Below are 24,168 nucleotides of genomic sequence, written 5' to 3'. Positions count from 1 at the left end.
ACCATTGTATATATTTCTATTTGCACTATATCCAGGACATCATCTAGAGATCAGGTTGGGGTTTACATACTGTATATTAATGAATGCTAAAACACACAATTATGGTGAGATTTTTAAGAAGACATGATGTTGGAGCATAAAGGATGTTACAAAAAACATTTAGCGTTAAACTACACCACTCTACTGTATGCTATATCAAGGCTGAGTTCAGATGACCAAGTACAAACTGAAATTTCCAGACTATAGCTTGTTGAGTTCAGGACAGGAGATGTGTGGCTGGGCCTGGAAATCAAGGTCTAAACTGGAACCGTAAAAGATGAATGCATGAATTTAGCCTAACATGGCTATTGCCATACCTGGCCAATTGTCCAGCTGTCTCCAAACACCTGAGCGTTTCTAACTTCCATGTTATTTGATGTAGTTAGATCATTTGATGTAAACTTGTCAAAATTTCCACAAAGACCTGATAATTTGCCCTTAAAAAATATAAAATTTAGTTAAATTCTTTGAATTCCAACAAATAAAATGAAGTCATGAATATACATTGTGTTTAAATTCCACATTCTTTTCAACATGCCGTCTGTCATGATGACAAGTATAATGTCTTCAGACAAGGCTACGCTCTTTGAGGAGCTCAAACTTCTATTCTGGTCTATACTCCTGGATGATAGTTCTTATCTTAGCTACACTAATGCACTATAGCCACAATTCATAAAAGCAATTTTGCCAGAATTTGTGGTGTCATGTCCTTGCCATGCCCCCGTTCTCCCCCAATTTAGGTAAGAGAAACTGGTATGAAAATGCCAGAAGTCACAAAATTTTTGCACAACCCAGATTTGTGCCAATATTTTTCATCTTTTTAAAGCAATTTACCCTAGAATTCTGCTTATAATCTGAAGGCCTATATGACTAAACAACTTCTTTAAAATTTTGCTGAATTATTAGTCTATGGTAGGAGGAAAAACTATTACTTATTATTTTTGCTGCCACGGTTTCATAATTAACTGTGAGTGACAGCTCAGCCACCCTATGGAATCTGGGGTGGACAGGACTGTTGGTTTTGTGAGTAAAGGCCCCATCTCACATAGCGAGATCGCTAATGTGTCGCCGATTTTGAGACGCAACAGCGATCTCGCCTGTGATCTCGCTCCATGTGACACGCAGCAGCGACCGGCCCCCCTGCTGGATATCGCTGATCGTGCAGGAATGTCCTGGGCCATTTTTTCATCGTCGGCGTCCAGCTGGCCAGCATGCATCGCTGTGTTGATCGTTGCTGCGTTGCTGAAGATATCTGCCTGTTTGACAGCTTACTAGCGATCATTTAGCGACACACCAGCGATCCTTACGAGGTCGTATCGTTGTTGGGATCGCTGGTGCGTCGCTAAGTGAAACGGGACCCTAACAGTCAAAGTCATCTAATCTGATCCTGGGGCTGCAAGGCTGTCAGCAATTCACAGCCCTGCTTTTCTATCTGGTTTATTCTGTGGGCATTTCCTCAGGTGTCTTCCATTATTAATCATTTGCAAGGTATTTGGCTGGCTAGCTGTTCATAATCAGTGTCAACTGTAGTTTTTCTTAAGTTATGTGTGTTTGCTTAATCCTGTGTCTCTTTCCTCTTACCTTGTTTGCGGACCTAGGATTTATTGTGACTATTCTTGTGGATTTTCCCTTCTGCTTTTGTCGCTCTCTGACTTCAAGTATATGACCCCAGACTTGGCTTCTATCAGTTTGTTGCACTCCCTGATTTTGATGTACCCTCCTGGCATTTGACTCCATGTCTGTTTATTAATCACAACTTTGACTTACCTCTTTGTACTACAAGACCTACTAGTATCTGACCTTTTACCTCTTGACTAGAGATGAGTGGACCCATGGATGTTCAGGTGTCCGGCCGAACACTTAAAATAAAATCAGGTTCGGGTACCAGAACAGTATGTGGACCTGAACCCAGACCCCATTCACTTGAATGGGGGCCCCAAACATCCAGAGTTTGCCACACTGTCATGTCACTGGCTGGCTTTTTTCACTGTGCTAGCAGGGATCTCACCGAGGTTTAAGCAGCTCAGCCTGGCTGGGAGCACAGCCCCACTGACCAGCAGTAACCTCAATGATGTCACCGCTGCTCACTGATGCTGCGCGCGCAGCAGCTAATTCACTGATAGTTCTCAGCCTGGACAGCCGCATCTTGGCACTATACAGGATGAAAACTATTAATCCCCAGACATGGATTAGAGTGTGGGACAGAACTACAAGACAAGTGTGTATATATATATATATATATATATATATATACACTAGCTGAAGAGCCCGGTGTTGCCTGGGCATAGTAACCTACTGTGGTTAGTTATAACAAATTATAATGATTATATTGCACATAAAAACATTTCACATCATATATTCAACACTACAGATTTGCAACACAAATTAACTAAACGATTACCCAAGTATTGATAGCATTTTATTTTCAACTCATTCAAGAGCCTTTTGATAAACAACATGTTTGGTTTTTCCTTTTGGTGCAAAGATGAACAGATTTTTGGCAGTTCCAACTCTTGAACAGATCACGTAAAGTTGACCATGACAAAAGCATGGAGGTTGCAAATCGATCCCTACTACTTAAATCGATCCCTACTACTTTCAAGGACTGTCCCTGAGCATTGTCAATGGACATTGCAAATAGCAGTTGAACTGGAAACTGGAGGCGTTTAAAATCAAAAAACAAATCAGATGGAATGAGTGGAATACTTGGAATGAAAATGTCCTCTCCTTTGGCACATCCTGTTTCTGAGCTGTGTATCTAACCCTATCCTTTGTGATAATGTCTGCTGAGCTGTGTACCTAATCCTCTCCTGTGTGATACTTTCTGCTGAGCTGTGTATCTAATCCTATCGTGTGTCACTGACTGCTCAGCCGTGTATCTAATCCTATCCTGTGTGATACTGACTGCTGAGCAGTGTAGCTAACCCTATCCTGTGTGATACCGTTTGCTGAGCCGTGTATCTAACCCTATCCTGTGATACTGACTGCTGAGCCATGTACCTAATCCTATCATGTGTGTTACTGACTGCTCAGCCGTGTATCTAATCCTATCCTGTGTGATACTTACTGCTGAGCCATGTATCTAATCCTATTCTGTGTGATACTGTCTGCTGAGCCATGTGTCTATTACTATTCTGTGTGATACTGTCTGCTGAGCCGTGTATCTATTCCTATCCTGTGTGATACTGACTGCTGAGCCGTGTATCTAATCCTATCCTGTGTGATACTGACTTCTGAGCTGTGTATCTAATCCTATCCTGTGTGAGACTGACTGCTGAGCCATGTGTCTAATCCTCTCCTGTGTGATACTGACTGCTGAGCTGTGTATCTAATCCTATCCTGTGTGATACTGACTGCTGAGCCGTGTATCTAATCCTATCCTGTGTGATACTGGGCTCCCCCTGCAGTCTGTGTCAGAGGATGGTCTGTGTTGGCACAGTAATAAATTGTGTTATTTCCAGCTTTACAGAAGGACGATAACACCATAGAAATGATAAGAATAATAGGCCTCAGTTACCACAACTGTCTACAAAGAAAACTGTTGCTGATAGCAACCAATCACAGCTCATTTTTCATCTTTTAAACAGCTCTGGGACAGCGTGGCGAGTTTTGAGTGGCGACTTTTGTGTTTCAACTTTTATGTGGCGAGGTTGGTGTATGTGTGGTGAAATGTGTGCTGAGGGTGGTTTTTGTGTTGAAGCACGTGGTAGTGTGTGGCACATTTTGTGTGTGTTCATATCCCCGTGTGTGGTGAGTATCCCATGTCAGGGCCCCACCTTAGCAACCGTATGGTTTATACTGTTTGGCGCCATTGCTCTTATTCTTTAAGTCCCCCTTGTTCACATCTGGCAGCTGTCAATTTGCCTCCAACACTTTTCCTTTCACTTTTTCCCCATTATGTAGATAGGGGCAAAATTGTTTGGTGAATTGGAACGCTTAAAATGAAATGGTGAAAAAAGGTGAAATGGAACGGTTAAAATTTCACCTCACAACATAGCCTATGACGCTCTCGGGGTCCAGATGTGTGACTGTGCAAAATTTTGTGGCTGTAGCTGCAAGGGTGCAGATGCCAATCCCGGACATACACACATGCATACAAACTTACACACACACACACACACACATTCAGCTTTATATATTAGATATATATATACTAGCTGAAGAGCCCGGCGTTGCCTGGGCATAGTAACCAACTGTGGTTAGTTATAACAAATTATAATGATTATATTGCACATAAAACCATTTCACATCATATATTCAACACTACAGATTTGCAACACAAATTAACGAAATGATTACCCAAGTATTGATAGTATTTTCTTTTCAACTCATTCAAGAGCCTTTTAATAAACAACATGTGTATCTGTGTATCTAACCATATCCTGTGTGATACTTTCTGCTGAGCTTTGTATCTAATACTATTGTGTGTTACTGACTGCTCAGCCGTGTATCTAATCCTATCCTGTGTGATACTGACTGCTGAGCAGTGTATCTAATCCTATCCTGTGTGGTACTGACTGCTGAGCTGTGCAGTTAATCCTATCGTGTGTGATACTGACTGCTCAGCCGTGTATCTAATCCTATCCTGTGTGATACCGTCTGCTGACCCGTGTATCTAACACTATCCTGTGTGATACTGACTGCTGAGCAGTGTACCTAATCCTATCATGTGTGTTACTGACTGCTCAGCCATGTATCTAATCCTATCCTGTGTGATACTGACTAATGAGCCGTGTATCTAATCCTATGCTGTGTGATACTGTCTGCTGAGCCGTGTATCTAATCCTATTCTGTGTGATACTGTCTGCTGAGCCGTGTATCTATTTCTATCCTGTGTGATACTGTCTGCTGAGCCGTGTATTTAATACTATTCTGTGTGATACTGTCTGCTGAGCCATGTATCTAATCCTATCCTGTGTGATACTGACTGCTGAGCCGTGTATCTAATCCTATCCTGTGTGATACTGACTGCTGGGCCGTGTATCTAATCCTATCCTGTGTGATACTCACTGCTGAGCAGTGTATCTATTCCTATCCTGTGTGATACCGTCTGCTGAGCTGTGTATCTAACCCTATCCTGTGTGATTCTGACTGCTGAGCCGTGTACCTAATCCTATCATGTGTGTTACTGACTGCTCAGTCGTGTATCTAATCCTATCCTATGTGATACTGACTGTAGAGCCGTGTATCTAATCCTATCCTATGTGATACTGACTGCAGAGCCGTGTATCTAATCCTATCCTGTGTGATACTGACTGCTGAGCCGTGTATCTAATCCTATTCTGTGTGATACTGTCTGCTGAGCCGTGTACCTAATACTATTCTGTGTGATACTGTGTGCTGAGCTGTGTATCTAATCCTATCCTGTGTGATACTGACTGCTGAGCCGTGTATCTATTCCTATCCTGTGTGATACTGACTGCTGAGCTGTGTATCTAATCCTATCCTGTGTGATACTGACTGCTGAGCCATGTGTCTAATCCTCTCCTTTGTGATACTGGGCTCCCCCTGCAGTCTGTGTCAGAGGGTGGTCTGTGTTGGCACGGTAATAAATTGTGTTATTTCCAGCTTTACAGAAGGATGATAACACCATAGAGATCATAAGAATAATAGGCAAAATTGTTTGGTGAATTGGAACGCGCGGGGTTAAAATTTCACGTTACAACATAGCCTGTGACGCTCTCGAGGTCCAGACGTGTGACTGTGCAAAATTTTGTGGCTGTAGCTGCGACGGTGCAAATGCCAATCCCGGACATACACACATACATGCACACACATTGAGCTTTATATAATATATATATATATATATATATATATATATATAATATAGAAAGCTCAAATGTGCGTATGTATGTATGTATGTATGTGTGTGTGTGTATGTCCGGGATTGGCATCCGCACCGTCGCAGCTACAGCCACAAAACTTGGCACAGTCACACGTCTGGACCCCGAGAGTGTCCTAGGCTATGTTGTGAGGTGAAATTTTAACCCCGTGCCTTCCAATTCACAAAACAATTTTGCCCCTATCTACATAAGGGGGGAAAAGTGTGTGTGTGTGTCAAGCCCCGCCCCTCATTATGATGTCATAATAGTTGCCATGGCGACGCTGATGTCATCATAGGTTGCAAGCCCCGCCACTCATTATGTCATAATGGTTGACTATGGGATGGAGGATGTGTGATGGGTATATGGGCACTGGACTATGGGATGGAGGATATGTATGACGGGTATATGGGCACGGGTCTATGTAATGGCGGATATGTATGATGGGTATATGGGCACGGGACTATGGGATGGAGGATATGTATGATGGGTATATGGGCATGGGACTATGGGATGGAGGATGTGTGATGGGTATATGGGCATGGGACTATGAGATGGATGATGTGTGATGGGTATATGGGCACTTGACTATGGGATGGAGGATATGTATGATGGGTATATGGGCATGGGACTATGGGATGGAGGATAATTATAATTTGCTATAACTAACCACAGTTAGTTACTATGCCTGGGCAGCGCCGGGCTCTTCAGCTAGTATATATATATATATATATATATATATATATATTTTTTTTTTTTTTTATTAGAGGAGACGATAGCTTCAATGGAATGGGTGATGACATGAGTATGTTTTCATTTAGAATCATTAAAAGAGTCTGTGTAATTCCTCCAATTAAAGGACTTTATTCTGGCTGTGTGTTTATTTATGTTATAACTATAGGATTAGCAATGGAGAGGTGTCTTATAGACACCTCTCCATTACTAAAGGGGCTTCACACATAGCGATATCGCTAGCAATATCGCTAAAGCGTCACCGATTTTGTGACGCAGCAGCGATATTGCTAGCGATATCGCAATGTGTGATACTTACCTCCGATTGGCTCCCCCGCTGGCTATCGCTCATCGCGCGAGAATGTCCTGGGCCGTTTCTTGTCGGCCGCTTCCTGCTGAGCTTCCTGCTGGCGCCGACGAGCGATGCATGGACGCGGGCCGGAGGACATCTTCATCGCCGCGTCTGACAGGTAAGTAACGACCGCCGACCGCTGCTACGTCGCTGGTGAGATCTGCCTGTTTGGCAGCTCACTAGCGACCATTTAGCGATCCTGACTGGGTCGTATCGTTGTCGGGATCTCTGGTGCATCGCTAAATGTGACGGGACCTTAAGCCGTGAGCTTGATGTCACTGAACAATGCAAATAAGAACCCTACTTGCCACCACTACAGGGCAAGTGGGAAGGAGGAAGTCAATACAAATGGCTCCTTACCAGCCTGAGAATTCCAGTCCCCAGCTGTCTGCTTTAGCAAGGCTGGTTGTCAAAATGGGGGGACCCCATATGGGTTTTATTTAAATAATTTAAAAAAACAGTGTGGGGACCCCTCTATTCTTGTTATCCAACCTTACTAATGCTGACACTGACACAGACTTGTAACAACCAGCTAAATATCTTGCAAATGATTAAGAATTGAAGGCACCTCTAGAAATGCCCACAGGTTACAGCAGATAGAACAGCAGGGCTATCAATCAAAATAATGTCACTCACAAAATCAACAGTTCAGCACACTCAAATTTCCATAGGGCAGCGGAGCTGTCACTCATACCATTCCTAGGCCACAGTCAGTTATGAAACCGTGGCATTTGCTTTAGGTTATTTGCCACCGTGACACCTAAAGTTTGCTCTAATAATTTACTCCAAGACCAATTCACTAATTTTAATTTAAGTAATTTTCTTTTAGATAAAAATATGAGCAATGCAATGTCAAGTAAAAGAGAAAAAGGAATTTAAATGGTCCTCAAATGACTGTAGTAGTTCATTGTGTATTACACAATATACCATAATTTATCAAGACACAGCGTCTTGAAAAAGTATTCCTACCCTGTGAACTTTTCCACGTTTTTTCATGTTACACCTGCAAACATAAATGTTTTTCATTTGGATTTTACGTGATATACAACACAAAGAAGCAAGTATTTATTAAATGTAAAGGAAATACTACATGGTGTTCTACATATTTCAAAAATATAAATCTGAAAATTGTGATGTGAATTTGTATTCAGTCCCCTGTAATCCGATATGCCAAAATAAAATCCTGAGTGACCAGTTGCCTCCAGAAGTCAATTAGTAAATTGAGTTAGCTTGTGTGTAATTTATTATCAGGATAACTACAACTGTAGGTATCAAACAACATCATGAAACCAAGGAACACACCAGACAGGTCAGCGACAAAGTTGTGGAGAAGAATAAGGCAGGGTTAGGTTGCAAAAAAATGGATTCCTTATGCTAATATATAGTAATGTCATGTGTAGAAGACCTAAAGATATATCATTCTAAAAAAAACATGCTAAATAAAATGAAAATATATGCTGTTTTTTATCACTTACTTTCCATCGAGGTCCAACTTTGACATGTATTGTTGTTTTCTTGTCCCAAAGAATAGTAATATCAAGTTCTGGAAAGTGAACCACTGTATAGAAACCAGCCTTCCAATGTTGATATCTATAAGGGCCATATTGTAGTCGAAACTGCTTCTACACAAACAACATGAAATGTACAAACATTTGTGAGATGTCTGGTAATCACATCAGGAAAGAATGCATGGAAAGACATGAAGAAATCATACTGACCTGTTTCTCTGTTGTATCTGAAAAATAAATATCTCTCCCGCTCATAGAAATGATGAGATTTTTAGAGCAAATGATGTCATTGTCAAAGCATTTTTTATTCTGAGTAATGATAGACACATTGGAATTGTCAGTGCTCTGTAATAAAAAGAAAAATGTTATATAATATTATTAGTATTATTTATTTATATAGCGCCATTAATTCCATGGTGCTGTACATGAGAAGGGGGTTAAATACAAAGTTATAGATATCGTTAACAGTAAACAAATTTACAATGACAGACTGGTACAGAGGGTAGAGGACCCTGTCCTTGCGGACTTACATTCTATGGGATAGTGGGGAAGAGACAGAAGGTCGGGGGTGCAGCAGCTCTGGTGGTTTTGAGGCAGCGGCTCGGGCGGTGGTGAGGCGGCAGAATGGTTATTGCAGGCTGTAAGCTTTCCTGAAAAGATGGGTTTTCAGGTTCCGTTTGAAGAATCCGAGGGTGGTGGATAATCGGACGTGTTGAGGCATGGAATTCCAGAGCATAGGGGATATTCGGGAGAAATCTTGGAGGCGGTTGTGTGAGGAACGAATAAGTGTGGAGGAGAGTAGGAGGTCTTGGGAGGATCGAAGATTACATGAGGAAAGATATTGGGAGATTAGTTCAGAGATATAGGGAGGGGATAGGTTGTGGATGGCTTTGTAGGTCAGTGTTAGTAGTTTGAACTGGATGCGTTGGTGATCTGGGAGCCAGTGGAGGGATTTGCAGAGGGGAGAGACAGGGGAGTAGCAAGGAGAGAGGTGGATTAGACGGGCAGCAGAGTTGAGGACAGACTGGAGTGGTGCAAGAGAGTTAGCAGGGAGGCCACAAAGGAGAGTGTTGCAGTAGTCAAGGCGGGAGATAATGGGGGAATGTACAAAAGTTTTAGCAGATTGAGGGCTGAGGAAGGGACGGATTCTGGAAATATTTTTGAGTTGGAGGCAACAGGAGGTGGCAAGAGTTTGGACGTGTGGTTTGAAGGACAGGGCAAAGTCGAGAGTTACTGCAAGACATCAGATTTCAGGTGCGGGAGAGAGCGTGATGCCGTTTACCAATAGATAGATCAGGTAGGGAAGATGCGTGAGATGGAGGAAAGATAATGAGTTTGGTTTTGTCTACATTGAGTTTTAGGAAGTGAGAGGTGAAAAAGGAGGATATGGCTGATAGACACTCCGGGATTCTGGACAGCAGAGAGGTGACATCTGGGCCAGTGAGGTAGATCTGAGTGTCGTCTGCATACAGGTGGTACTGGAAGCCATGGGACTTTATGAGTTGTCCTAGGCCAAGGGTATAGATGGAAAAAAGTAGGGGCCCCAGGACAGAGCCTTGGGAGACTCCAACAGATAGAGGGTGGGATGAGGAGGTAGTGTGGGAATGGGAAACGCTGAATGTGCGGTCAGAAAGGTATGAGGCAATCCAGGACAGGGCAAGGTCTTTGACGCCAAGGAAAGAAAGAATTTGTAACAGTAGGCAGTAATACTATCAATCTAACCTTCTAATCACCTGTCATTTCTGAAAACCTGCATTTTCTTTTTCCTGCATTATCTCTTGATTTTGGTCTGCATGTTTGACTACATTGTTATACAAATAATACAATACTGGCCTGGAAAAATATAGAATTTTGTACATAAAAGTTTCATCATCTCCTTCTGTGGTTCATGATTATTTTTCAATTTCTTTTGTACCAAATAGAATGATTAGTATATAGAAAAATATCTACTGTATATACTCGTGTTTAAGCCGAGTTTTTCAGCACATTTTTTTTGTGCTGAAAATGCCCTCCTCGGCTTATACATGAGTCAATTATCCAGAAAGCCGGCAGGGGAGGGGGAGCAGCGGGTCACAGGAGACAGGAGCCGGCGGCTGTAACTGTGCCCGCTGCTAAAGAGAAATGAATATTAATTTCTCTTATAGCAGCACACACTGACAGCCGCCGGCTTCCAGAAAACATCCTACTCACCCAACAGCGTACCCTCGCAGTGTCTCGGTAGTCCCGGTGTCTTCACAGCATCTCCATGATTCCGGCTTCTAGCAGCTCTTCCGGTGCAATCACGTGGCCCCGCTCATTAAGGTATTGAATATGAGCGCGTCACGTGGGTGAGTAGGATGGGGGATAAGGAGCCATGCATACCAGGATGGGATGGTGGAGCCATGCATAGGAGGACAAGGACCGGGGAGCCATGCATAGCAGGACAAGGACCAGGGAGCCATGCATACAATGATAGGGACAGGGGAGCTATGCATGCAATGTCAGGAACCAGGGAGCAATGCATACCAGGACAGCGATGGGGGAGCCATGCATACCAGGATAGGGATGAGGCAGCCATGCATACCAGGACAGGGATGAGGGGACAATTTATATCCGGCTTATAGTCGAGTCAATAAGTTTACCCAGTTTTCCGTGGCAAAAATAGGTGCCTCGGCTTATACTCAGGTTGGCTTATACTCGAGTATATACGGTATATTCTTTAGAGAAAAAGTGATGCAAAAAGCAAAAAGATAATTCCAGGATCCAGTAAAAATGTCAATCTTTTGTTGAGCCTAGCTAAAAAATTTCAGGCTTTAAAGGAAATCAGTCACCTCCTTAAATGTACCTAAGCTATTAATATGGTCATACAGGAACTAGTATACTTAAAATAGTCACACATGTATGCCTCATACCTGCAGTCCTGTTCTGCAGAAATCCTATTTTAATCCTTTATGCTAATCTGTTCTTCCAGGCTCCGGGGCGTGCGGTGCCTGGAAAAAAAGTGAGCCTCCAGTCTTCATTTGCTTGCTTGTCGCCTCCCATCAGCAAAACGCAAAAGGGCATTTAAGTAATTCAGAGTTCTTAGTAATACTGTATTTGATCAAATATAGCATAAAAGCCGTCCCACCATCGACTAGGTGACTCTGTGATCGGGGCGGTCCTACACTGTCTAATATTAAAAACCTTATCATGTGTTGTATGCTTTATGGCCAATGTGAACATGCATTTATATGCTGCATGTATACCAACTCAAACCCAGCTCAATTTTTGTGTTTTTTTCTTTGTATTTTTGCATTTTGTGCAAGCCGAGGTGTGGCCTCCCTCTCCTGAGCTGGAAATTGTATTTAAAGGCTTTCCCTGACTGGTGTCCACTGGTTGGCTCCCGATCCTTTTGTTTGCCCTTATTCACACAATGATGTCAATTTTGACACATGATAAGGTTTTTAATATTAGATAGTGTAGGACCGCCCCGATCACAGTCACCTTGTCAGTGGTGGGACGGCTTTTTATGCTATATTTGATCAAATACAGTATTACTAAGAGCTCTGAATTATTTAAATGCACTTTTGCTTTTTGCTTATTTAATTACAGCAGGGTTTTTCTCATTTTGTCTTTTGTAGGTTTTGCATAATAATAAACTAGGCATTTTATTAAATAAAATATCAGATGTTGTTTTTGTCTGTATATAGGGAATAACAGTGGCTCAGTGACTAGCACTGAAGCCTTGCAATACTGGGGTCTGGGTTCAAATCTCACCCAAGACAACATATGAAAGGAGTTTATTTCTTCCTCTGTTTGTATGGGTTTCCTCTAACACCCCAAAGACATAGGGTACCGTTACACTTAACGATGTTCCAGCGATCCCACCAACGATCCGACGTGGATGGGATCGCTGGGACATTGCTAGCTGATCGCTGATGAGCTGTCACATAGAGAGCCCCTCCAGCGATCAGGACCAGCGAGCACACTGGTTACCAATGTAAACATCGGGTTTCTAAGGGCTGCGGGGCCCTTTGAAACCCGATGTTTACCCTAGATACCAGCGTGCACTGCAGGCAGGGCGGGAGGTGGAGGCAGAGTGGGGCAGACAGACCGGCGTAGCTCTGCTATCTGCTACTCCGGTCTGACAGACTGGAGTATTACATATTCAAATCTAGAGAGAACATCCGGAAAGAACACACAACCTTAGACCCAGTGGTCAGTAAGTCACATCCCTAGTAAATTGTAACCCTAATCAGACAAAATCTCAATATATCATAAGTCATTATAAGCACAGATTAACAATGACACAAAAAATTAGTGTCATTATAGATTTGGAGAAGTACAAACACTTATTGCAATAAACGCATGATTTTATTAATCAGATTAGATAAACAATACATTAAATGCACAAAAAGTGTTGCAACAAAACAATTTAAAAAATAATAAATAAAAAGAGGGAATATAAGCCACATGCACAGGGAAATTTATATGTAAACAAGTGTAAATTGTAATAAATGGCTTGGTGCTTGTATAGTACACATCACATAACAGTGCTAGTACTCAAACGAGTATCCCTAATACAGTATAAAATGGACACATAACAGACAGCAAGTCATAACAAACATTATTATAAAAAGGATAAATATGGAATTAGGCAATCTAAACTCATACACGTTTTGCAATTACTGCTTCATCTGGGTTACCTTATTAATCAATCTGCTTTTATAATTTTTTTCTACTTAAAATGTTATAATTATTCTGTTTTTTTTATTATGAACCAAAGCCTATTTAATACAAAAAATGCAACCATATTAACACCAGAACTCATACCTGAATATTAATCTAGAGATCATCATTCTAATCTACTAAAACCTTCACTTTATCTTGCAAAAATATGAAGATCTGAAGAAAGCTAAAAACAAAAACTTGAAAGAACTGAAAATGACAAGTAGATATGTAATAACTAGAAACAAACAATGACATTTCTAATCAGGAGAAATTCTATAGCCTATAATGATGAACTATTAATTTTCAGCTCCATGAAATGTCCACCATTTTTTGTGCTTATTCTTTAGAAAAAAATGGCTAAAATTATATCAGACAAGTTCACCATTGTATTCTTTGTTCGGCGGACCTTGTTTATCTAACGGATTTGGCATTTCCTTGGATTACATTTCAGCAATCCTGTTCTAATTAAAAATGCCTCTGATTTTCCCAAGATAAACTCTTTGAAAATGTTCAAGTATCTGTTTCCTAATGATAAAAGTGATTTTCAGTGGCGATCTTAACGTCAAACTGCTTCTGAAATACATGGTATAAATAGATGATGGATGGTTAACTAACGATAAATACATCAATAAGAATTCATGGACAATATGTGTGAAATTGTTAGGTTTTGCCTATACAGTGAAGCATAAACTATGAGTAAAGAAGAATGTAGAGACTCTTGGTGTGATGCTAGTCACTACTCACAAACATGCCATGAGGCTTAATAGTCAAGAGGTCCGGGGTCACATACCAAGGGGGCTCATCATAAATAAAAGGAGTAATGCAAAAACATAGTAAGGTCAGAATTCCAGGAAGGTAGCAGATAAAGACAAAGGGGCTAGGCAAAATGCGTGGTCAGTGGCAAGGTCCAAGGTTAGGCAGCAATAGATCAGAGTGAGAACACTGAAGAACAAGGTAAACATGCACCATTGAGCTAAAGCTACAACAGGCAGTAATCAGAGGATGACAGCCAGCTAAATAGCTAGGGAATCACGCAGAACAGGAGACAACTGTAGGAAACCCAGCATGCTCTGGCCCTGATTGGAAGACTGGACTATCACTGACAGCTCAACCCGCCCCTGCCCCAGATTGGATAGCTGAGCTGTCACTCCCCACACTGAGTGGAAGAAATGTGATACTTCAGTATGGTTTGTGTACACTTTGTGCACAATTATTAGATAAGTGAGTATTTTGACCATATTATCATTTTGATACACATTTTCCATCTTGACAGCTGTATAAATTTGAATACTTTTTGACTGCATAGGTGTAATGAGGGAGTGTGTGACCTAAGGCTATCAGCAGCCTATATTAAGGTGTGTAGAATTATTAGGCAGCTTGTTTTCCTCAGATAAAATGTGCCAAAAAAGAGATTTAACCAACCTGGAAAAGTAAAAAAATTATTAACAGTCTTGAAATCGCTAAGATATTGCAGTATATGATCACAGAACCATCAAAGGTTTTGTTACAAATAGGCAAGAAAGTCCCCAAAAAATGTTTAAAAAAAAAGAAATACATTAGCTGTCAAAGCTTTGGAAAGAATCAAATGTTACGCGACAGGAAGCCATTATCCTCCGGTTCCGTCATATTCCAGAACTGCAGCTGCCATTTTGTTGAAATGCTAAAGGCTGGGAAAGGCCTCTACTTTCCGCCAGAAGTGCAGCACATGTGCACAGAAACCTAATTTGCAGGAAATTTCAAATGATGTATAAATGGCAGCAATTTCTTCACCACATGCATCAAATTAATCTATGTTGCAAACCCATTACACCCATGTCTTTATGTACTTACATTACTGGTTTTCTTTCAACATTAGAAAAAAAGAAGGTGAGAGTAAGAAAGAAAGCGGTGGTAATGAGATATTTGAAACAAGCGATTCTATCCGAAGCTCATGCTCTCCTGAGAGGCCACACTGACAGCCTTGGCCAAAACCTGGGTCCTAATAGCATTGAAAAGCCTTACCCCACTGATCTACTTCTTTTCCAAAATCAGACTTTCACTACTGATATAATTGGAGTTTAGAGTTCTTCTAGAACATGTCCAATGTCAGAAAGGATTTAATGACCCCTATGCCAATTTTCTTTATGATGATTCAGTCCTTCCAGACCTACAGTTGCAAAGTGGGAAAATCATGCACAGTTGAACGACCATGGTTAATGTACTCCCCTACAACCAGCCACCTCTATTGTTTCTGCTGTTGGGTTTTTGGTATACTTGGAAAGGTGAAATGATTAGAGTCTGGACAGATCTGTGGAAAGGCGGCATCTCTATTTTCAGAAAAAAACTTCAACAAAATAGAACAACATGAGCGGTCTAATCCTCATTTAGAAACAGCGCAAAGTTGGTAGCTAAACATTGCATCAGTCAGGCCAACACAGTAATATCACGGCTTATGAAGGGCAAAAGGAGCAGATAGAGAGAAAAATTATTCAAAGACTGAGAATGTCTGGCATTGTTTTGCATCAAGAGGGACACTGAAATTTCCAAAGACAAAGATTTCCTAAAGTAAAAGACAAAAAAAAGATAATGTAAAAAATGACTTTTCCTTGTACATGGTGTTAGGCTGTGTGCCCACGTTGCGTTTTTTTAAGCGTTTCCGCAGCGTTTGTGCCGGCTCAGACGCTGCAAAAACGCTTAAAAGAAGTTTCACATTAAATTGCATGCGTTTTTGGCTTTTTGTGCTAATGCATGCGTTTTTAAACGCTTAGAAAATGCCTAGCGGCTAAAAACGCAGCATGCTCATTAATTTCCGCATTGCTGAGCGTTTTTAGCCTTTTCCAATGTTCCCAGAAAAAGCGCGGAAAAAACACATCAAAAACGCGCATCTTTTGTGTAAAAAACGCGCAAGAAACGCACGGAAATAAAACGTGCGTTTTCTGGGAAGGGGATCAGTTTCCTGAGCGTTTAAAAGCGCTAACGTGGGCACATAGCCTTAGTGTTGGCAGATTGCACTAAATAAAAGTAAATAATAAAGCGCAATCGCAACCCGGGGTCCATCGTGCAGAGATGTATAACTGCTGCTGGTGTACAATGGCGGAACTAAACAGCGAGCGATCACCTTAAGCACACTGTGTTAAACGTCACACAGTGTGAACAGAACTCAGAGTACCCAGCTCGGCTACTGCATAGAGTGGTACTGCTAAAAGTAGAAACAAGAAACGGTGGCACTACCGAACTATTAAGGGGATCCAACCTTGACCTATAGCAGAGTAAGTGATTAACAAAGAAAAAAAAAATAGGCCACAAAGCAGGGGATCACCCTAGGCAGGAGATAGCATAAACAATTCAAATTTTATTCAACACAGAAAAACAGACAAAAAGTTGTTAATAACATTAAAAATGGTCAAACATATGACACATATACACATTGCACAAAGCTCATAATAGAGCATACCACCTACCGCTAAACACTCTACAATGGGAAAATGACCCTAGGTCCATGTAAACAGCATACCAGAGTGTGAAAAAATACACCCCCTCAAATATAAATATTTAACCATGCAGAAGGTAAAAAACACTCTCTGTGTAGTAAAGGTGGACAATAAATTCATTACCTGAAAAGAGGGTTAACGCTAATACCATAAGTCACCACAGATAGAGATATATAACTTATGAAGTGTCTTGTCCGGATGCAATAAAAAAGAATATATTAGAGGCAAACGGTTTAAATCACCCCCTTAGGAACATATATTGCACTGCTTCAAAAATACACATGAAGCATACAAATAACCCACATGGTCTAAGCCCCTGAAATAATGAGAGAGAGGTATAGGCTAAAATAGTCTCCTACAATGATCAGCACATGTTCACATTAGCAATATACAAAACCCATGTAGAGAAAGGTATGGGCAAAAATAGCCTCCTACAATGGTCTGAAATGTAATCATAAACATTTATCCCCTAAAATTATACATTATTTAGTTAAAAAGACCAAACAATTGGTCATACACCAAAATACCAAAGTGACAAAAAAACAAAAATAACACAGTGTCCATGCAAAAAAAACCCTTAGGGGTACCACTAGGAATCCCTAGTAGATATCCTGAGCTTTCACCTGCCTGGCCGCGGAGGTTGGCACCCTAGGGGGAAACGTTGTGGCGCCCCCGCTCAACGGTGGCTATCCCTAGGTGCCCTGATGTGCCCTGCAGCCACTGAGGATACCCTCTACCCGATATTAAAGGGACCCCTAATCCTAGACAGATATGATACTGCTCTAAAGAGGACGCTAGTTCCCTCATAAAGTTAAAATCAAAAGAACACATATAATGTATAAATTGTACCAGATGGCATCATGGGTATATTAAATCCCCTTAAAAAGGCAATATATGATATTTTAGATGTCTTGGGGGATTCACAGATCATGAAATAACAGTAAGCTGGCAATGCTATGACCTTATAGTCATCAGATAAACTTTATACAAACGGCAATTTTAGATATAATGCACTGTTTCCATAATATCAGCACTCCCCTAGTGCCTCAACGGTTATAGTACATGCCTCCAATAAATAGCAATCTATGCCAGCCTTACTCACATATACAAACACAGCACCGAATAGCAAAAATTGATGCTCATCTGTGTTATTCATCTCTGTCACCCGCCATCTATAATGGGTTAATTGCGCCTCAATGCGTTTCGCCAGTCATGGCTCATCAGGAGGCTAGATAGTCCGATGCCATGTGTCCAAGATAAGGTGCAATACTATAATGATACCTCCACTGGTTCCCAATTTAAAACCGCCGCCATCAGCGTGTATATCAACGCCCACCTATAACGTCCTCCCCACACTCTATCTGCGCATGTCTGAGCGTCACTATGATATGACCAATCAGGCGCCTGTAAAGTGAGCGTCACGTTGCCCTGATCCATTTAGCCCCCACTTCATGCGCACATCGCACAAGCAGATGCTTCATCACGCGTGCTCACCTCCTCCCAACCACAAATATCGGGAACTTCCGGGAAGCTCATGTATCGCGTCATCAGATGCTTCATTGCGCAGACTCCGGGAGCTGAGTCCACAACTGCCATATTGGTATTCCCGGACTGCCAGGAGTCAAGCCGATCACCCATTTGGGTCTAACTACGCATACTCGAGGCCCCATTAGGATTGGCTACCTTTCACCTCCTGTTCTGTATAATCCATATCACCGCTTAAATAAGCAAGCCACAAAGGGCTACATTGCGCAATCGCATTCAGCCATCCCGGTTCAGATAATCATATTAAACAAACTGTGGAACATCCTATTATTTCTTAATAAGGTCAAAACCGTATTTTACTCTTCTTAATCTCCTATAGCATATTAGGACCCCCCAAAAAAACAGTAGGTACCCACAACTCCAGATGGCAAACAATAAAGAGAACCTGATATGTACAATATTCCATATCAATATATGAGAATCCTCAAATGTAGAGGACATCTAAAAACAAAAACCTAGCACGGCCAGTTCACTCAAAGGGTCACACTCCTCAGCCCTGGCTTATAAGAAACAGGCAAATGAAACTTGTTCATTCAGCCCCTTTGGCTCGAGGGACTCCATCCTGAATATCCACTCACACTCTCTTCTAAGGATCATTTTATCTATATTTCCCCCTCTCGGATTTAAATTCACAACCTCTATTATGTTGAATGTAATTTGACCATGGTCACCTTTATGAAAAGACCACATATGTTTCGCGAGTGGGGTCTCCCTTTGGTTTCTGATATCGCCCAAATGTTCCCCCACTCTCCTCCTAAACTCCCTCTTGGTCTTCCCTATGTAGTCTCTAGGGCAGGAGCACGTGGACATGTACACAACCCCTGTGGTTTTACAGTTCGAGAAGTCCCGTTGGAAAAAGGGCTTCCCCGTACTTGAGCTGCAGAAAGATTTACCAGGTTTCATATATTTACAAAATCTGCAGTCTCCACATTTAAAGAAACCACAGGGTTTCCTCTCCAACCATGTGCCACTGACCCCTGGTCTTCTCCTGTATTGGCTGTGTACTAGCATGTCTTTTATAGATTTGCCCTTCCTAAAGGTTATATTAGGGCGTTCACCTAACACATCCTTGAGGTCTTGATCTAATCTGAGAACATCCCAGTGTCTTGATAGGACTTTCCTGATCTCCTGATGTCTATTATCAAATGTCCCAATGATCCTTATTTGATCCGTCGAATCCTCCACCATACGTTTTTGAAGCAATTGCTGTCTATTTGCTTTACTCGCAAAATCATACGCGGTGTCGAGGACGTGCCTTGGATATCCCTTCTCCTGGAAGCGGCAGAACATATCCCCGGCTTGTCTCTGAAAAATATAATTCCTGGAACAATTCCTTCTCAACCGCAGGAATTGTCCCTTAGGAATGCCTCGCTTGAGAGGAACCAGATGGTGGCTCTGCCAATGTAGCAGACTGTTCGTACTTGTCGGTTTGCGATATATACTTGTAGAGAACCCTCCCATTCTATCTTTTTTGATCTTAATATCCAGGAACGGTATTTCAGATCTGTGGATCTCAGAGGTAAACCTGAGACCCACATCATTTTGATTAAGTTCTCTTACAAACTCTGCAAATTGGACCTCCAACCCTATCCATATCACAAGCACATCATCTATGAATCTGTACCACATAGACACCAGGCTATGCCACCATTTCTCTTCACCCCCAAACACGATAGTCTCCTCCCACCAGCCCAGGAACAGATTTGCATACGACGGGGCACAGGGACACCCCTGATCCCTACTTCATGAGGTATGTTGCTGTACAAAGCTTCTATGTCAATAGAAGCTAGCCATACATTCTCCTCAAAATATAGACCCTAGGGTTCCTGCCCTAGAGACTACATAGGGAAGACCAAGAGGGAGTTTAGGAGGAGAGTGGGGGAACATTTGGGCGATATCAGAAACCAAAGGGAGACCCCACTCGCGAAACATATGTGGTCTTTTCATAAAGGTGACCCTGGTCAAATTACATTCAACATAATAGAGGTTGTGAATTTAAATCCAAGAGGGGAAAATATAGATAAAATGATCCTGAGAAGAGAGTGTGAGTGGATATTCAGGATGGAGTCCCTCGAGCCAAAGGGGCTGAATGAACAAGTTTCATTTGCCTGTTTCTTATAAGCCAGGGCTGAGGAGTGTGACCCTTTGAGTGAACTGGCCGTGCTAGGTTTTTGTTTTTAGATGTCCTCTACATTTGAGTATTCCCATATATTGATATGGAATATTGTACATATCAGGTTCTCTTTATTGTTTGCCGTCTGGAGTTGTGGGTACCTACTCTTTTTTGGGGGGGTCCTAATATGCTATAGGAGATTAAGGAGAATAAAATACGGTTTTGACCTTATTAAGAAATAATAGGATGTTCCACAGTCTGTTTTATATGATTATCTGAATCGGGATGGCTGAATGCGATTGCGCAATGTAGCCCTTTGTGGCTTGCTTATTTAAGCGGTGATATGGATTATACAGAACAGGAGGTGAAAGGTAGCCAATCCTAATGGAGCCTCGAATATGCGCAGTTAGACCCAAATGGGTGATCGGCTTGACACCTGGCAGTCCGGGAATACCAATATGGAAGTTGAAGTTGTGGACTCAGCGCAATGAAGCATCTGATGACGCGATACATGAGCTTCCTGGAAGTTCCCGATATTTGTGGTTGGGAGGAGGTGAGCATGCGTGATGAAGCATCTGCTTGTGTGATGTGTGCATGAAGTGGGGACTAAATGGATCAGGGCAACGTGACACTCACTTTACAGGCACCTGATTGGTCATATCATAGTGATGCTCAGACATGCACAGATAGACTGTGGGGAGGACGCCATAGGTGGGCGTTGATATACACGCTGATGGCGGCGGTTTTAAAAAGGGAACCAGTGCAGGTATCATTATAGTATTGCACCTTATCTTGGACACATGGCATCGGACTATCTAGCCTCCTGATGAGCCATGACTGGCGAAACGCGTTGAGGCGCAATTAACCCATTATAGATGGCGGGTGACAGAGATGAATAACACAGATGAGTATCAATTTTTGCTATTCGGTGCTGTGTTTGTAGATGTGAGTAAGGCTGGCATAGATTGCTAATTATTGGAGGCATGTACTATAACCGTTGAGGCACTAGGGGAGTGCTGATATTATGGAAACAGTGCATTATATCTAAAATTGCCGTTTGTATAAAGTTTATCTGATGACTATAAGGTCATAGCATTGCCAGCTTACTGTTACTTCATGATCTGTGAATCCCCCAAGACATCTAAAATATCATATATTGCCTTTTTAAAGGGATTTAATATACCCATGATGCCATCTAGTACAATTTGTACATTATATGTGTTCTTTTGATTTTACCTTTATGAGGGAACTAGGGTCCTCTTTAGAGCAGTATCATATCTGTCTAGGATTAGGGGTCCCTTTAATATCGGGTAGAGGGTATCCTCAGTGACTGCAGGGCACATCAGGGCACCTAGGGATAGCCACCGTTGAGCGGGGGTGCCATAACGTTTCCCCCTAGGGTGCCAACCTCTGTGGCCAGGCAGGTGAAAGATCAGGATATCTACTAGGGATTCCTAGTGGTTCCCCTAAGGGTTTTTTTTTGCTTGGACACTGTTATTTTTGGTTTTTTGTCACTTTGGTATTTTGGTGTATGACCAATTGTTTGGTCTTTTTAACTAAATAAAGTATCATTTTAGGGGATAAATGTTTATGATTATATTTCAGACCCCTGTGTATATATACTGAGATTGAATTCGAATCTGGTATGGCCGGTTTTCTTGTGGGCCCAATTAACTCAGATCTGTGGTTGGAAGATGCAAATCAGGCATTTAGGATAGGGGGCACGACAGAGGATAGTTCTGGTCCCCTGGCCCTTAAAAATCTGTTCAATGAGGTGTATGGGGGTATAAGAATTTTTTGAAATCCTGGTGGGAGATAAGAACCCTAGAGAATTACTTGAAAGTCGAATCATTCCAAGGGGTCTGAGGATAAACATTAATCCCTCCCCCGGGATTGCCTCACCTGATCTGATGAATGCATGGATCAAGGAGTCCATAGAATCATCTCTAAGATTCATGCAGATTTTATTGACTGAAGAAAAGAAGGTACTCGAGAGATCTACTAATGATCTGAATAAGTTGATTGAACGAGTCCTGAAGTTTAAGGGGGATCCCGATTTCAACAGGAGGGAGGGGTTATTGCAAACCTCGGTTGAAAAGTATCAGGCACTGCTGAAAGAGCGGAAACAGCTCCAATTTCATAGAGACTTGAAAGACTTTAGCGAAAATCAGGTCTTTAGTTATCAAAAAGAGAAACCATCAGAGGCTTCTTCCTCGGACATAGACACTTCTGATACAGAAAGGACAGAGACATCACTGGCTGGTGGTCATCAATATAGGGAAAGCTTACCCAAACAAAGATGGCAAGGGGGGAGGAGCAGGTCTGGGAAGAGGGGAAGAGGGCCATACAGGGGAGGCATGAGAACACAGTCCTCCTTTTTGACATCCAATATGGTACCTGGGTCAACCTAGCCCTCTGCTTCTTCTTCCTCCTCTTCCTCTTTTTTGGAACAAGGTGCGAGGATGGGTTATCAGCTCAGAACCCGATTCAACTATTGAAGGGACAGATTTTGAACTTATCCTCGCACACCCTTACTAGTGATGAAAAGAATGTCCTATCGAGAGGGTTGAATTTTGTGCCAACCAATAAATTTAATTGTTTTGAGTGGGTGAAAGATCTGAACCTCTTTTGCAGAAAACTAAAGTGGAGAAAATTTTTTAGACACAATAGTCGAGAGGCATGTCGACAACAAGGCCTCAGTGAGGAAGATATAGAGGGGTATGAAGTGCTTGTTGGTCTCTTAAGGGAAAATGATAGGGTCCCTGATGCTGGAAAAGGCCCCTTCACCTCTTTGAGGAATAAGAGCGACAAAATGCCACCTCAAGGAGATATGGGAAATATTTATATTTTTGCCCTACTTGTAGAGAGGGATCTGAAAAAATTGACAAAACCAGAGCGGGAAAATGAAGATAATCTGATGGTGAGTGAGCGGTCAGCTCTAGAGGCCCTTAAAAAGAATGACCAACTGGTGGTAAAACCCTCTGATAAAGGGGGAAATTTGGTGATTCTAAACCATACTGAGTATCGTACTATGTGTAATGCAATATTACAGGATGATTCCACCTATGAGGTATTGACAGGAAACCCCATAAATATATACAAGGAGGAGCTCCGATTACTCCTGGATGTGGCATTAGGTAATGGCTTGGTCTCCAAAACAGAATTTGAATTTCTCCTCCCCAAATTTCCACTGACAGCTACATTTTATGCATTACCAAAGATACATAAAGGCTTGGACCAGGGAGGCCTATCGCATCAGGTGTGGACTCTTTGTCACAAAATTGTGGCCTGTATATTGATCAGATTCTGCGCCCTTTTGTGGTATCTCTCCCTTCATACTTGAGGGATACATCAGACCTCTTGTTAAAATTGGAGGGTCTATATTTTGAGGAGAATGTATGGCTAGCTTCTATTCACATAGAAGCTTTGTACAGCAACATACCTCATGAAGCAGGGATCAGGGGTGTTGAACATTTTTTGAGTCAGAGATGAGTGGCATGCAGAGGGCATAATGCCTTCTTGACATCACTTTTACGATTTACTCTCTCCCATAATGCATTTTCGTTCGATGGAACATTCTACCACCAGCTCAGGGGCACTGCGATGGGGTGTCCCTGTGCCCCGTCATATGCAAATCTGTTACTGGACTGGTGGGAGGAGACTATCGTGTTTGGGGGTGAGGAGAAATGGTGGCATAGCCTGGTGTCTATGTGGTACAGATTCATAGACGATGTGCTTGTGATATGGACAGGGTTGGAGGTCCAATTTGCAAAGTTTGTAAGAGAACTTAATCAAAATGATGTGGGTCTCAGGTTTACCTCTGAGATCCACAGATCTGAAATACCATTCCTGGATATTAAGATCAAAAAAGATAGAATGGGAGGGTTCTCTACAAGTA

The 24,168-nt window shown here is 41.9% G+C and overlaps 1 protein-coding gene across 1 annotated transcript in view; it reads right to left on the bottom strand.

Annotated features, from left to right (window-relative positions):
• Positions 1-24,168, bottom strand: part of OTOGL (otogelin like) — a 356,745-nt gene that overhangs the window by 191,586 nt on the left and 140,991 nt on the right. Inside the window, exons 26-28 of the mRNA XM_073556969.1 lie at positions 8,664-8,798; positions 8,421-8,567; positions 357-476 (exon numbers count right to left, since the gene is read on the bottom strand). Of these exons, the coding sequence (XP_073413070.1) occupies positions 357-476; positions 8,421-8,567; positions 8,664-8,798 (402 nt within the window). The remainder of the gene's footprint in view (positions 1-356; positions 477-8,420; positions 8,568-8,663; positions 8,799-24,168) is intronic.

Source organism: Dendrobates tinctorius, unplaced genomic scaffold (assembly GCF_039654945.1).
Source record: "Dendrobates tinctorius isolate UK_male_01 unplaced genomic scaffold, ASM3965494v1 ptg000241l, whole genome shotgun sequence".
In the NCBI taxonomy this organism is placed as follows: Eukaryota; Metazoa; Chordata; class Amphibia; order Anura; family Dendrobatidae; genus Dendrobates; species Dendrobates tinctorius.
This window is presented reverse-complemented; position numbering and strand designations above follow the sequence as displayed.